The 16,438-nt window shown below is 42.0% G+C and overlaps 1 protein-coding gene across 1 annotated transcript in view; it reads right to left on the bottom strand.

Moving 5' to 3' along the window:
• Positions 1 to 16,438, bottom strand: part of LOC142216436 (prolyl endopeptidase FAP-like) — an 84,907-nt gene that overhangs the window by 23,229 nt on the left and 45,240 nt on the right. Inside the window, exons 15-21 of the mRNA XM_075284247.1 lie at positions 10,323 to 10,376; positions 9,839 to 9,960; positions 9,710 to 9,757; positions 9,314 to 9,412; positions 7,476 to 7,545; positions 6,204 to 6,398; positions 1,326 to 1,380 (exon numbers count right to left, since the gene is read on the bottom strand). Coding sequence (XP_075140348.1) covers positions 1,326 to 1,380; positions 6,204 to 6,398; positions 7,476 to 7,545; positions 9,314 to 9,412; positions 9,710 to 9,757; positions 9,839 to 9,960; positions 10,323 to 10,376 — 643 coding nt within the window. The remainder of the gene's footprint in view (positions 1 to 1,325; positions 1,381 to 6,203; positions 6,399 to 7,475; positions 7,546 to 9,313; positions 9,413 to 9,709; positions 9,758 to 9,838; positions 9,961 to 10,322; positions 10,377 to 16,438) is intronic.

The raw sequence follows: 16,438 nt of genomic DNA, 5'->3' as shown, positions 1-16,438 counted from the left end.
GCGGCGATTGAGCCCGTCAGTGCCACGTTACACTGACAAGCTTCTCCCTGGAATTTAGCTCTTACAAGAGCTGTTGGTTGTCTTCTCCTTCCTATCCTAGCCTGTCCCTGCCTACCCAGAATCTAAGCCCTAGCTAGCTGGACGGAAACCTCCGTCCTCGGTGAATTGCAAGCTCAGAATGACGCGAAGCTGGGCGTCGCTGTTCTTTTAAATTAGAGGTCACATGTTTTCGGCAGCCAATGGGTTTTGCCTACTTTTTTCAACGTCACCGGTGTCGTAGTTCCTGTCCCACCTACCCAGCGCTGTTATTGGAGCAAAAAAGGCGCCAGGGAAGGTGGGAGGGGAATCGAGTAATGGCGCACTTTACCACGCGGTGTTCGATTCGATTCGAACATGCCGAACAGCCTAATATCCGATCGAACATGAGTTCGATAGAACACTGTTCGCTCATCTCTATATATTATATGTTCTCTGCAAATAACTGATATGGAGTGGAATATTTATTCTGCATTAGTGGCTGCACAGTAAAAAAAAAAAAAAAGGATTTCGATTAAAAAGAACATTTCGCCACCTCCTAACTCTTTTCATCCTTCACTAGGCACCACTTCTCTGATTCTGACACAGTTGGAACTTTTTCTCTATCCCCCACCATTCCTGAGCAATCCATGTTGTTAGTTTCAACTAGAGATGAGCGAGTAGTATTCGAAACAGTAGTTTCGAATAGCACACACCCATAGCAATGAATGGAGCCAGCCGGCCAGACGGGGCCGGCGTCCTGCCGCTTAACCATCTGCCCGCCGGCTGCATCCATTCATTCCTATGGGTGCGTGCTATTCGAAACTAGTACTCGCTCATCTCTAGTTTTCAACCATATACTAGTCTCTATACTGTCAGGTGGGTGGTCCTGGAATACTGTGTAAGCGGCCATTTTCTAGTGACCTGTGGGCATGCACAGTCTGCTCTGCCTGAGGCCTAGAAGTTACAAGCCACCACCGGAAGAAGAGGATGAAGAGAACACTGCTGATGAAGATGGAGGCGGCACTGGAGAGAGACGCCCCCAGTGCTGTTTGAGCGCTGGGGCCCGCCCCCAGTGCTGTCAGAGAACTCATTTGCATACCGACAAGAATAGGGATTCCTACAGAACGGCAGCACGGAGAAGACAACGAAAGGTAGGAGAAGAATAGCTTTTCTTAAGGCTATTCCTACATGTTACTCAGAAAAAAATGGGCTTGTATGATAGGATCCCTTTAAGATCATCTTTACAAATTTGGATAACTCCTTAAACAATAAAGCGAAAGTGTTATATATTGTAGAATTTGACTTACCCAGCCCCAAATAGCAATCCGTTGTTCATCAATGAATCCCATTTCAATGAATTTTCTAAAATAATAAGGTTGCCGTTATCATCTGCATCACATTTACACGGATTGACAATCTATACAGTGGGAATATTATATATCATATTCCACATAGATGGAAAACTACAAAGAAATATCTTTCCAAAGGAAAGAAAGTCATGGAACATAAAATATCCAAAAATACTGCCCCCCCCTCCCCTCTCAATCCCCTCATGGACAGCCCTTTAGCACATCGGAGCTCTACTGATATCAGATCCAGGACACGCAGATTCCTTCATACATAACCCGATTGTATTTCCTTTGAAGTGTCATTCAGTTTCTAACAACACCTTCCTTATGACACCGAGTTTGGAAAAAGTTGGACATTTTTGTTCCTAACGTGATACATTGTAGCGTGTATGTCCGTATTAATTGTATATTAATGACATGGTGACGTATTTTATGATGTTGGATGTTGTTTGGATGACGTTGTTACTTTGTTATTCTATAATCTTCTCGTTCCAAATCGTAAATGGAGTCCATATGTTTCAACGTTACATTACACTTTACTGAGGAGCGATCCGGTGACCTTACTGATCTTAACACCCAAGTGTTGAAATGTTGGTTACTTAATGTAACTCTACAGTTTGCTTAAGAACATTGGAGCGGTATCAGATTTAGAGGAGAACAGAGCGGTATTCATTGGAGGGACCATCGGCACAGCTGAATATCTTCTTCTTACTCCTAAGGTAAAGTGTGGATTTACTATATACACAGGGTCTGATAATGAGGGACAGGCCAAATATTTGGATGATGGATAACATATGGATAGCACACGGCTCCCTGTATACAGCAAGCTACACGTACATGTAAAAATCTAAACCTTGCACCCTCCAGTTTATATATAATTTTTCTCCAAAAACCTTTTAGAATATGGACCATAGTGTCTAAATTCATGTTCTAGTCTAAGATTTGTGTTCTTTGCTGCTTATTAGAGTCATTTACTTGCAGAGTACACACAATTCATATGAATATGGGGGCACAATGGGAGGAGCCTTGAATTACTGCAACCCTTTACTTTCTCCCTGCTATTGTTAGATGCTTTACTTAAAGGGATTCTACCCTTAAAATAGAATTTTTTGTCCCTAACATGTAGGAATAGCCTTAAGAAAGGCTATTCATCTCCTACCATTAGATGTCTTCTCCACCCCGCGGTTCCGTAGAAATCCTGGTTTTCGTCAGTAGGCAAATGAGTTCTCTCACAGCACTGTGGGTGGGCCCCAGCAATCAAACAGCACTGGGGGCGTCCGCAATGCTGCAAGAGAACTCTCCAGTGATGCCTCCATCTTCTTCTGGAATGGGTCTTCTTCGCAGCTTCTTCTGGGGGTTGGCTTCAAACTTCTAGGCCTAGCCGACTGTGCATGCCCGCCAACCACAAGAAAATGGTTGCTTACACAGTATTGTAAGCGGCCATTTTCTTGTGGCCAGCAGGCATGCGCAGTCGGCTGCCCGAGGCCTAGAAGTTTGAAACCACTGCCAGCAGAAGACGCAAGGAAGACCCGTTCCTGAAGAAGATGGTGGCGGCGCTGGAGATAACTCATTTGCATACCTGCAAAAACTGGGAGGTAGGAGATGAATAGCCTTTCTTAAGGCTATTCCTATGTCTTAGGGACAAAACATTCGATTTTAATGGTAGAATCCCTTTAAAGTAGATTTTCCACCATGTCTACCAACTTCACGTGCTTCCATCCTATAATAGGTGCCACTCCATTGATTCTGTATCCTGTACCTTTCCAGTGCAATCCTAAAGGGTTTCAGCACCCAATATCCTATTAGACTGTCAACTGTCAGAAGGGTAGCCCCAGACTTTGTGCTCCAGTCCAGGACTGCCCACCTGAGAGTAGAGAGACTAGTTAACATCTTAGATGCTGAATTTAAGAGCACCAATAGTTCAGGAACGGGGGTAGAGAAAAAATCCCAACTGTGCTGGAATCAGCGGAGCAGCAAAGGATGTAAAGAGTTTAAGGTTATGGGTATTTGTCTTCCCTTATCCTATCTATGTCATAGTCACTTGTATAGTGCTGGGTGTGCACTGCGGGCTCTTCCACAACACCTCATCCCCCTAATCTTCAAGGAACTCTTATGACACTTCTACTGCACACTTGAGATTATACAGCCCGCTCACGTAATCCGTGTACTCACAGTCGGATCGGCTGTTTTATAAGCGGTTATTAAATATGTTACTTATTAGCGTATTCCTTCTCACTTGCTGACATTGCTGATATATAATAAACACTTCTTAAAGGGGTTTCCATTCAATTAGAGGTTAAAGGGAAACCCGTCACAATGAGGATGTCTATTCATAGGCAGCCTGTTATAGCGCAGGGGGAGCGGAGCAGAAAGGTTCAGTATAACTTGTAACTTATTCATTCTCTACTTCCATTCTATGTGTCGGAGTCCAGGGGGCGGTCCTATACAAGATTGACAGCTATTTTGTAAGAACACTCATGCTGGGAGGCAGGCAGTTACTGAGTAGGACCACCCACTGGACTCTTAGGCTGGGTTCACATGGGGATATTGGGACCGGATTTTGTCGTGGACTCCGCCTCAGTATCTGGTCCAAAAAAAACACCTCCTATTGACTTCAATGGGAGCCGTTCACTTTCTTTTTCCGCAAGTGGTTTGTTCCTGATCGTGGAATAAAGAAGAAACCTGCCCTTACTTGCCACAGATTCAGCTGTGGAATCCGCCACAGAGTCCCCGGCGCGACACTCCCTTCCCAACTAGGCCAATTCATCGGTTTTATACCGATTGCCAGATTTGGAACTGGAAAGGAATTTTTTGTCTTCTTCTGGATCAACACTATAGGGTTATAGTTTAAACTTGATGCACCTGCGTCTTCATCCAACCTGAACCACTATGTTCTGAACTTCATGCACTGAGGTTCTCAGTAGCGAATGTGACGGATTCCCTGGAATTAAGGTCTAAAAGCTGACCGCTATATCACTTAGGCACATTGCACCGATCTGCTATTGGATTCCCAAAAAAAAACAAAATCACTTCTTATTCTATTTCCTGGAAAAAATAATTCCACTTAGGCTGAGTGGAAACTTTGCTAAATCCAGTATTATTCTCCATAATCTTCCCCACCTTTCCACAAATCCCTCACCCCGACCAACCGTTATCTGATACAACCCCTGAAACCTCAGCCCGGATGCCGCCTAATAAAGATTGGCAGCCTCGGCTATGGAGAATATTTTCTGAACTTCCCTATTTAAATTGTGAAATTTTAACCACCACAAAATTTCAAGTGTTAAAAGATTTCTTAGAGTTCCAGCAAACTAGAACGAATGCAAGAAACGGATTGTGGAAAGTGACAATAAATAGCAAATTGCAATATACTCGTATAAGTAACGCAGGCTACATTCACATCTGCAGCACAGGGTTTGTCGGAAGCCCCCACCAGAGACGGCTTGATCTGTATTATGGAATAGAAGTGGAAATAGATGTATAAATGTTGACATTCAAGATTCCCCTACTTGCGGGTACTTGCAGGTACTACAGGTACGTGCAGGTCTGAACAACTTGTGCAAAGTCCACCTTAAGATCAAAAAATGGCTGCAAAGTGACAGCAAATCCAACCGAACCCCCGCAGGGCGGGGCATAAAAACACATCTGAACAGAATCTTTAACTTGCCTAAGAGAACAATTAAAGGGCTGGTGATATTTTATCCTATAATATAGAGAATTACTTTGATTTCTCCAGGCATTTAGTGCTGAAGGCTCCGTTTTATTAGACACATTGGCCTGAATGTTAATCCTTGTAACGTTGTTACACTTGATGAGGATTTTTATTGCTTCCCATCACCAGGGCTGCAAAAGGATGATGATGCAGGAAGCTGTAATATTTAACCGATGCAATTACATAATTGTGACAAAGTACAGAGCGACATATTTCATTATATATCTAGAATCTGCACGTTACTGCCTGGTACGCATATAGGTGCGGCCGCCATCGGGGGGGTGTACAGGTGCTACTGCTGTCAGGGGCCCGAAACAGGGTCAAACCTACACCTAATCCAGAAGCCATCCCATCTGACCTGAACGAGGGCCCTATTATTAATGGAGTCCTAATATTAATTAACAAAATTGGGTCCAGGGCACTTTGAGGTGATCTAATTGACAAGTTGGTCTTAGCTCTTCCCTTGTTACTAGGAAGTGTCCTTATTCAGTGAGATACTACCAGTAATGGCTGGACAGTGTCTGTGTATAGACAAGGGGAATGGGAAATCCCAGTAGTCAATGAACAGAGAGCATGACATCTGATATGGAGGACGGGGTTGTTTTGGGAATCGGCTGGGGCCCAGAAGCATATTGGACGTATATGAACATACATGACCTGCCCTTTGAATGCTTTATCAGTGAGTGGGGTCAAACCCTTCTTACCCCACTGATACAGAAGAATGAATTGGCCATGGTACTGTTTTAGTCATATGCAAATGAGGGGGAAAAGTGCTTTCAGGGCGTCTTAGCTTGCCCGGGCTTTGGTCTCAGATTCCTAGACAAATACCATTATCCCTCATTTACATATGAGTAAAACAGCGATTTGCAAGAAAATGGGGCTAAATATGCATAACACAGACAAAACGGTGAAAGTGAAGAATCGCAAGAATCACATTGTCTACTAGATACTAGGATTAGGGCTATGATGAATTTACTGCTGACAGACTCCCTTTACTGCTGACATTCCCTTTAATGCTGACAGACTCTCTTTACTGCTGACACTCCCTTTAATCTTCTGTTGGATGAATCTGTAGTGGCAAAGTGACAAAAAGGATTGACCCATGACAAACCTAATGCACTCACTTTACTGCAAATATTTGATCTTCAATCTCCAGCGTCCCGAGCTTTTTATACACAGCGTGCATGAACTTGTCCCCTTGGTACGCCGTTCCTCTGCCGTCCACTGAGGCGACAATGATGTCCTCTGTACTCGCCAAATAGGTTCTCCAGCTAATAAAAAATGTGTGCTGTACCTCCTGACTGGAGGGGCCGCCATACCTGAGAGAGAGACAGAACTTAGACGCTGCCGGGACGACAGAGGTGATAATAATATAGCAGAAAGTGATTGTCGTGTTAATAAAATGTCATTCTATAGTATACAATGTTGCGATATGTCATAATATGGAAATTAAGCAGAAAATGGCCGCTTACACCAGCTTAATGTGTAAGTGGCCACAAGAAAATGGCTTCATACGCAGTCGGCTCTGCCCAAGGCCTAGAAGATTGAAACCCGGGATGGAAGAAGACGCAGGGAGAGGCCGTTCCAGAAGAAGATGGAGGCGGCACTGGAGAGTTCTCTCACAGCATTGGGGACGCCCCTAGTGCTGTTTGAACGCTGACGACCACCCCTAGTGCTGCAAGAGAACTCATTGCATACCGAAGAAAACCCAGATTTCTACCGACCAGCGAAGACATCTAAAGGCAGGAGAAGAATAGCCTTTCTTAAGGCTATTCCTACGTGATAGTCCAAAAAAAGGGTATCCAATGATAGGATTCCTTTAAGAGTCCAATGAGAGGTTCTACCCAGTGACTGACTAAATTTGCTATATACAGTTACAGCTACACATATACTGCTACTCATGAAGGTAGGGATGGGTGAATGATTTGTTCCGAGCTGTATTCGACATGGATATTCCAAATTGTTTTGTTTTTAACTAAACTGAACAATTGACGTCACAATGGAGACAGAAGGGTCTGGGGTTTGTTTCACCCTCAACTTGACTCTTCGACCAATTCACCAACCCATTGCTCGTTCCTCTAGAGAGGACTGTTCTAGACAGGTTCTTACCATGTAGTAGTAATGGGGACAGGACCTACCTTTAAAATCAGGGTAATGTGCTACGAATGTGCCACTCGTACACCATAAAACTAGCGTGAACCACCCACCACCCCCCATAGATGGAACGTGCCTTGTTATTCACACTGATCAGATTCCTTTCTATCCTTCTCTAATGAATTTTAGAAAATTGAAGCTGAATTCTTCTTGGAGGCCAAAAAGATGTAATTTTCCCCTGGGCCATAATTTCTGACACCCGAGTCAGGAGCAGTATAAGTCATGTCTGGTTATGTACATACACATAGAGGAGAAGGGGATACTTCCGGGATTTATCAAAGCGTGGAGGTAACGTCATCTTGTACCAGAACGCTAGGAAAGGAAAGAAAGATAAATGTAACATTTTAGCTAAATAACATCCCAGTAACAAACCAAAGTCAAGTAACATTGAGGATCTGTAAGATGTGTATGAGAATTACAAGGGAAGGGTACAAGACATGATTCTTCTGCTTTTTCTGTTGGATTTAGTTTCTTCTGGAAAACCACTGACCCCATAGACTATAATGGGTACGTGTGGCTACTGCTTGCAGGAGAGGGGAATGGAATGGCCACAACGCAGATGCAAACCGGACCTAAGCTTTGGCTGTGCATAGATATAGTAAAAACAAAAAGTACAACCCGCCAGCTATAACATAATGCTAGGGTTGAGCGATCGGGATCAGATGTAAAATGATCGGAAATTGGATTTTGAAATCTCAAGATCGACTCAACCCTAAAAGTGACCTTTCCCATAGAGAAGCATTGACTAGGGTTGAGCGATCGGGATCGGGAAAGATTGGATCCCGATCGGCGATCAAGCAAATTTCATGATCGCGATCAGGATCAGCTGGAAAATGATCGGAAATCAGATTTTAAAATCGATCCTGAAAACTCAAGATCAGTTCAACCCTACGTATTACAAGTAAGTCATAATGGATAAGAGCCTTCTCCAAATAGAATAAAGACCCATCTGGTTCGTCTAATATTCTTAGTCATGTTGCAAGACTTGTTAAAGGCTCAGGCATTGACTTATAGGGTAGTAGTCTCTGAAAGGTGGCACTAGAAAGTCAGACTTGCTCGTGGTGGGGCACAAATCCGAATCCTTTATATTTGAAGGGCCTATAAAACTCCCTAAGCCAACGTGTTACGTCTCAAGGATAAACAGAATCCCCCAGGAAATAAAAGTTGGAGCAGTTCTATGGCTGCATGGTACGGTCCCTGTCTTTCAAAGAAGAGACTAACAGTAGAGTCCCCCATACACAACCATAGTTGTCCCTGTTCTATCCACAATTACAGACCCACAATGGTAGATAGTATATGAGCCTATCCATTCCTAGGGCCCCATACCATCATCTGTAGACGGTACCGATCAGTGTCTAAGACTAGAACCATCAGGCAATATGGAGCATGTCCTGTTCATATCTATATGTACAGACTCGCCTATACCAGTGTATGATATCATCCAAGTCTTTATACGGATCTGTGACTATGGCTGACATATAGATGCATAATGGACACGTGGATATTAGATTTGTTATCTCTTCGAGTTCCCATGGCTGTAGCCTCATGTAGAGAACCAAGGACAGGACCAGATTCTGGATATTGATACTAAATATGAATTCATGGCGCTGTACGGCGAGATTTGTAGAAGCAGGAATTCAGAAGTAGAATATAATGTCATATTGATCTAAACGGAACTTGCAGAAATCGCTGCACTTGTCCCCACAATTGTCACCTCTGCACTTATCACCCCATTAAGTTAAATGGAATGGACTTCCAGTTGCAACTTTTCTGCAACAAAACCTTCTATGTGTGAATCCACCCTTATAGTTGTTTCAGTCTATACTGCCACCTAGGGGTCAGTACGGAGAGTGCATGTGCCTATAGCAGGGATTTTCCATTCTTAATTTTATAACCTCTCTTATTACCCCACTTTATTAATGTGTCACCGCTATAAAACCATCAGTCATGGAACCCATTAAATGTCATCTGTACTTGTTATCAAAGTCTAAAGATAGAATATTTCTAATATAACATGCGAAACAACCAATAAAGATATTATCTTGGGTAAACATAAGATTGATAAAGAATCGGATCATACTCATTCCATTCTGCTTAAGGTTCCCGATCTTCTCTGTTGGCATATGTATTGGGCGAAGATTGGATTCCAGTTTGGCGTTGTCTTGTAGGATCTGAAGTTCTAAACCAAATGTAATAATAAGTATTTTCCACAAAACATACAGATAATGGGGAAAGAAGGAATGCTGCAGGCTATACGGAAGTGTCCATACATGGAATACATTACAAAAGACAGGCTGCAATTCACAACACAACCACTGGGGGCGGCCACCCAGAGATGTATCCATCTCCCCACAGAGTATCACAAAATCAGGTTATTTTCAAAGCTGGTTATCCAGCCCCATCTATGTTGTGCTAACAAGAAAGGTATAGCAGGACACTAAGGAATCATCGCACTAAAGGAATGGACTAGTAATACCTTTATCAGTAGCACCATTGTGAATTGTATGTATGGGAAGGCCCGGACCTGCAAAACGAAACAATGAATTATTTTCCCAAATTCTAATGGTCAATATCATTTCTATAGTGGACAGTTTGATGGTCTCACCATAACAGCTGAGGGTGTAGTACTTAGCATTGGTACTAAACTTGGCATAGTAATACTGGCACCGATCCTTCCTTAAAGTGCAGGAAAGGCATTTCTTTTCTCGGTTTCCTTGGAGGGATATTCTGCAATGAAATCACTTTTTTTTGTAATCATTTAATATATACCTTACATAGGTTCTCTGGTGTAGTAGTGGAAGACCCTCCATTCAAGAAAGCAGCTACAAAGAGCATTTCTATCGCTGGAGGACCTGCCATGTCCCTGCATTGTACAGGCAACGCATTGGTTTCAATGACAACTGTGCAATACTTCACTTGTCCTGTGGAGGTGCTGCAGGCAAACTGAAATCTTACAAATTACAGTTGACCTTTAGGGGTCCAGACAGCAGGACCCCTACATTTAGCTTATCAATGGATATTTCTAATAGAAATTATTGTGATTTTTGCACAAGAAATATTGATACAGAAGAGAGTGCGTGAGAAATTACCGATAAACATTCCTCCTTCCGGGAAATCCTTCAAATTCATTACTTGTGTAATATCTGGAGGACAAAGACAGAAAATCACTTGGTCATCAGCCATGTAAATATACCGGGGGATGGGGAGAGCGCTTCTTCATAACAGCAAATTGGTAAATACAATGAAAATCTCTGTATTGTGACATCACTGTGTGTATTATCCCTGTACTGTGACATCACTGTGTATTATCCCTGTACTGTGACATCACTGTGTGTATTATCCCTGTACTGTGACATCACTGTGTATTATCTCTGTACTGTGACATCACTGTGTGTATTATCTCTGTACTGTGACATCACTGTGTGTATTATCCCTGTACTGTGACATCACTGTGTGTATTATCTCTGTACTGTGACATCACTGTGTGTATTATCCCTGTACTGTGTCATCACTGTGTGTATTATCCTGTACTGTGACATCACTGTGTGTATTATCTCTGTACTGTGATATCACTGTATGTATTCTCCTGTACTGTGACATCACTGTGTGTATTATCTCTGTACTGTGACATCACTGTGTGTATTATCCCTGTACTGTGACATCACTGTGTGTATTATCCCTGTACTGTGACATCACTGTGTGTATTATCCTGTACTGTGACATCGCTGTGTGTATTATCCCTGTACTGTGACATCACTGTGTGTATTATCTCTGTACTGTGACATCACTGTGTGTATTATCCTGTACTGTGACATCACTGTGTGTATTATCCCTGTACTGTGACATCACTGTGTGTATTATCTCTGTACTGTGACATCACTGTGTGTATTATCTCTGTACTGTGACATCACTGTGTGTATTATCTCTGTACTGTGACATCACTGTGTGTATTATCCCTGTACTGTGTCATCACTGTGTGTATTATCCTGTACTGTGACATCACTGTGTGTATTATCTCTGTACTGTGATATCACTGTATGTATTCTCCTGTACTGTGACATCACTGTGTGTATTGTCTCTGTACTGTGACATCACTGTGTGTATTATCTCTGTACTGTGACATCACTGTGTGTATTATCCCTGTACTGTGACATCACTGTGTATTATCCCTGTACTGTGACATCACTGTATGTATTATCCCTGTACTGTGTCATCACTGTGTGTATTATCCTGTACTGTGACATCACTGTGTGTATTATCCCTGTACTGTGACATCACTGTGTGTATTATCTCTGTACTGTGACATCACTGTGTGTATTATCCCTGTACTGTGACATCGCTGTGTATTATCCCTGTACTGTGACATCACTGTGTGTATTATCTCTGTACTGTGACATCACTGTGTGTATTATCTCTGTACTGTGACATCACTGTGTGTATTATCTCTGTACTGTGACATCACTGTGTGTATTATCTCTGTACTGTGACATCACTGTGTGTATTATCTCTGTACTGTGACATCACTGTGTGTATTATCCCTGTACTGTGTCATCACTGTGTGTATTCTCCTGTACTGTGACATCACTGTGTGTATTATCTCTGTACTGTGACATCACTGTGTGTATTATCTCTGTACTGTGACATCACTGTGTGTATTATCCCTGTACTGTGACATCACTGTGTATTATCCCTGTACTGTGACATCACTGTATGTATTATCCCTGTACTGTGTCATCACTGTGTGTATTATCCTGTACTGTGACATCACTGTGTGTATTATCCCTGTACTGTGACATCACTGTGTGTATTATCTCTGTACTGTGACATCACTGTGTGTATTATCCCTGTACTGTGACATCGCTGTGTATTATCCCTGTACTGTGACATCACTGTGTGTATTATCTCTGTACTGTGACATCACTGTGTGTATTATCTCTGTACTGTGACATCACTGTGTGTATTATCTCTGTACTGTGACATCACTGTGTGTATTAGCTCTGTACTGTGACATCACTGTGTGTATTATCTCTGTACTGTGACATCACTGTGTGTATTATCTCTGTACTGTGACATCACTGTGTGTATTATCTCTGTACTGTGACATCACTGTGTGTATTATCTCTGTACTGTGACATCACTGTGTGTATTCTCCTGTACTGTGACATCACTGTGTGTATTATCTCTGTACTGTGACATCACTGTGTGTATTATCTCTGTACTGTGACATCACTGTGTGTATTATCTCTGTACTGTGACATCACTGTGTGTATTATCTCTGTACTGTGACATCACTGTGTGTATTATCTCTGTACTGTGACATCACTGTGTGTATTATCTCTGTACTGTGACATCACTGTGTGTATTCTCCTGTACTGTGACATCACTGTGTGTATTATCTCTGTACTGTGACATCACTGTGTGTATTATCCCTGTACTGTGACATCACTGTGTATTATCCCTGTACTGTGACATCACTGTATGTATTATCCCTGTACTGTGTCATCACTGTGTGTATTATCCTGTACTGTGACATCACTGTGTGTATTATCCCTGTACTGTGACATCACTGTGTGTATTATCTCTGTACTGTGACATCACTGTGTGTATTATCCCTGTACTGTGACATCGCTGTGTATTATCCCTGTACTGTGACATCACTGTGTGTATTATCTCTGTACTGTGACATCACTGTGTGTATTATCTCTGTACTGTGACATCACTGTGTGTATTATCTCTGTACTGTGACATCACTGTGTGTATTATCTCTGTACTGTGACATCACTGTGTGTATTATCTCTGTACTGTGACATCACTGTGTGTATTATCCTGTACCGTGACATCACTGTGTGTATTATCCCTGTACTGTGACATCGCTGTGTATTATCTCTGTACTGTGACATCACTGTGTGTATTATCTCTGTACTGTGACATCACTGTGTGTATTATCCTGTACCGTGACATCACTGTGTGTATTATCCCTGTACTGTGACATCACTGTGTGTATTATCTCTGTACTGTGACATCACTGTGTGTATTATCCCTGTACTGTGACATCACTGTGTGTATTATCCCTGTACTGTGACATCACTGTGTATTATCTCTGTACTGTGACATCACTGTGTGTATTATCCTGTACTGTGACATCACTGTGTGTATTATCCTGTACTGTGACATCACTGTGTGTATTATCCCTGTACTGTGACATCACTGTGTGTATTATCCCTGTACTGTGACATCACTGTGTGTATTATCTCTGTACTGTGACATCACTGTGTGTATTATCTCTGTACTGTGACATCACTGTGTGTATTATCTCTGTACTGTGACATCACTGTGTGTATTATCCTGTACTGTGACATCACTGTGTGTATTATCTCTGTACTGTGACATCACTGTGTGTATTATCTCTGTACTGTGACATCACTGTGTGTATTACCCCTGTACTGTGACATCACTGTGTGTATTATCCCTGTACTGTGACATCACTGTGTGTATTATCCCTGTACTGTGACATCACTGTGTGTATTATCTCTGTACTGTGACATCACTGTGTGTATTATCCCTGTACTGTGACATCACTGTGTGTATTATCCTGTACTGTGACATCACTGTGTGTATTATCCCTGTACTGTGACATCACTGTGTGTATTATCCCTGTACTGTGACATCACTGTGTGTATTATCCCTGTACTGTGACATCACTGTGTGTATTATCCCTGTACTGTGACATCACTGTGTGTATTATCTCTGTACTGTGACATCACTGTGTGTATTATCCTGTACTGTGACATCACTGTGTGTATTATCTCTATACTGTGACATCACTGATGTATTACTCCTGTACTGTGACATCACTGTGTGTATTATCTCTGTACTGTGACATCACTGTGTGTATTATCCTGTACTGTGACATCACTGTGTGTATTATCCCTGTACTGTGACATCACTGTGTGTATTATCCTGTACTGTGACATCACTGTGTGTATTATCTCTGTACTGTGACATCACTGTGTGTATTATCTCTGTACTGTGACATCACTGTGTGTATTATCCCTGTACTGTGACATCACTGTGTGTATTATCCCTGTACTGTGACATCGCTGTGTGTATTATCCCTGTACTGTGACATCACTGTGTGTATTATCTCTGTACTGTGACATCACTGTGTGTATTATCCTGTACTGTGACATCACTGTGTGTATTATCCCTGTACTGTGACATCACTGTGTGTATTATCTCTGTACTGTGACATCACTGTGTGTATTATCTCTGTACTGTGACATCACTGTGTGTATTATCTCTGTACTGTGACATCACTGTGTGTATTATCCCTGTACTGTGACATCACTGTGTGTATTATCCCTGTACTGTGTCATCACTGTGTGTATTATCCTGTACTGTGACATCACTGTGTGTATTATCTCTGTACTGTGATATCACTGTGTGTATTATCCCTGTACTGTGACATCACTGTGTGTATTATCCCTGTACTGTGACATCACTGTGTGTATTATCTCTGTACTGTGACATCACTGTGTGTATTATCCCTGTACTGTGACATCACTTTGTATTATCCCTGTACTGTGACATCACTGTATGTATTATCCCTGTACTGTGTCATCACTGTGTGTATTATCCTGTACTGTGACATCACTGTGTGTATTATCCCTGTACTGTGACATCACTGTGTGTATTATCTCTGTACTGTGACATCACTGTGTGTATTATCCCTGTACTGTGACATCGCTGTGTATTATCCCTGTACTGTGACATCACTGTGTGTATTATCTCTGTACTGTGACATCACTGTGTGTATTATCTCTGTACTGTGACATCACTGTGTGTATTATCTCTGTACTGTGACATCACTGTGTGTATTATCTCTGTACTGTGACATCACTGTGTGTATTATCTCTGTACTGTGACATCACTGTGTGTATTATCTCTGTACTGTGACATCACTGTGTGTATTATCTCTGTACTGTGACATCACTGTGTGTATTATCTCTGTACTGTGACATCACTGTGTGTATTATCTCTGTACTGTGACATCACTGTGTGTATTATCTCTGTACTGTGACATCACTGTGTGTATTATCTCTGTACTGTGACATCACTGTGTGTATTCTCCTGTACTGTGACATCACTGTGTGTATTATCTCTGTACTGTGACATCACTGTGTGTATTATCCCTGTACTGTGACATCACTGTGTATTATCCCTGTACTGTGACATCACTGTATGTATTATCCCTGTACTGTGTCATCACTGTGTGTATTATCCTGTACTGTGACATCACTGTGTGTATTATCCCTGTACTGTGACATCACTGTGTGTATTATCTCTGTACTGTGACATCACTGTGTGTATTATCCCTGTACTGTGACATCGCTGTGTATTATCCCTGTACTGTGACATCACTGTGTGTATTATCTCTGTACTGTGACATCACTGTGTGTATTATCTCTGTACTGTGACATCACTGTGTGTATTATCTCTGTACTGTGACATCACTGTGTGTATTATCTCTGTACTGTGACATCACTGTGTGTATTATCTCTGTACTGTGACATCACTGTGTGTATTATCCTGTACCGTGACATCACTGTGTGTATTATCCCTGTACTGTGACATCGCTGTGTATTATCTCTGTACTGTGACATCACTGTGTGTATTATCCCTGTACTGTGACATCGCTGTGTATTATCTCTGTACTGTGACATCACTGTGTGTATTATCTCTGTACTGTGACATCACTGTGTGTATTATCCTGTACCGTGACATCACTGTGTGTATTATCCCTGTACTGTGACATCACTGTGTGTATTATCTCTGTACTGTGACATCACTGTGTGTATTATCCCTGTACTGTGACATCACTGTGTGTATTATCCCTGTACTGTGACATCACTGTGTATTATCTCTGTACTGTGACATCACTGTGTGTATTATCCTGTACTGTGACATCACTGTGTGTATTATCCTGTACTGTGACATCACTGTGTATTATCTCTGTACTGAGACATCACTGTGTGTATTATCTCTGTACTGTGACATCACTGTGTGTATTATCCTGTACCGTGACATCACTGTGTGTATTATCCCTGTACTGTGACATCACTGTGTGTATTATCTCTGTACTGTGACATCACTGTGTGTATTATCCCTGTACTGTGACATCACTGTGTGTATTATCCCTGTACTG

The sequence above is a fragment of the Leptodactylus fuscus genome, chromosome 8 (assembly GCF_031893055.1).
Source record: "Leptodactylus fuscus isolate aLepFus1 chromosome 8, aLepFus1.hap2, whole genome shotgun sequence".
In the NCBI taxonomy this organism is placed as follows: domain Eukaryota; kingdom Metazoa; phylum Chordata; class Amphibia; order Anura; family Leptodactylidae; genus Leptodactylus; species Leptodactylus fuscus.
Note: the sequence above shows the minus strand (reverse complement) of the source record. Positions and strands in the feature narration are given on the sequence as shown.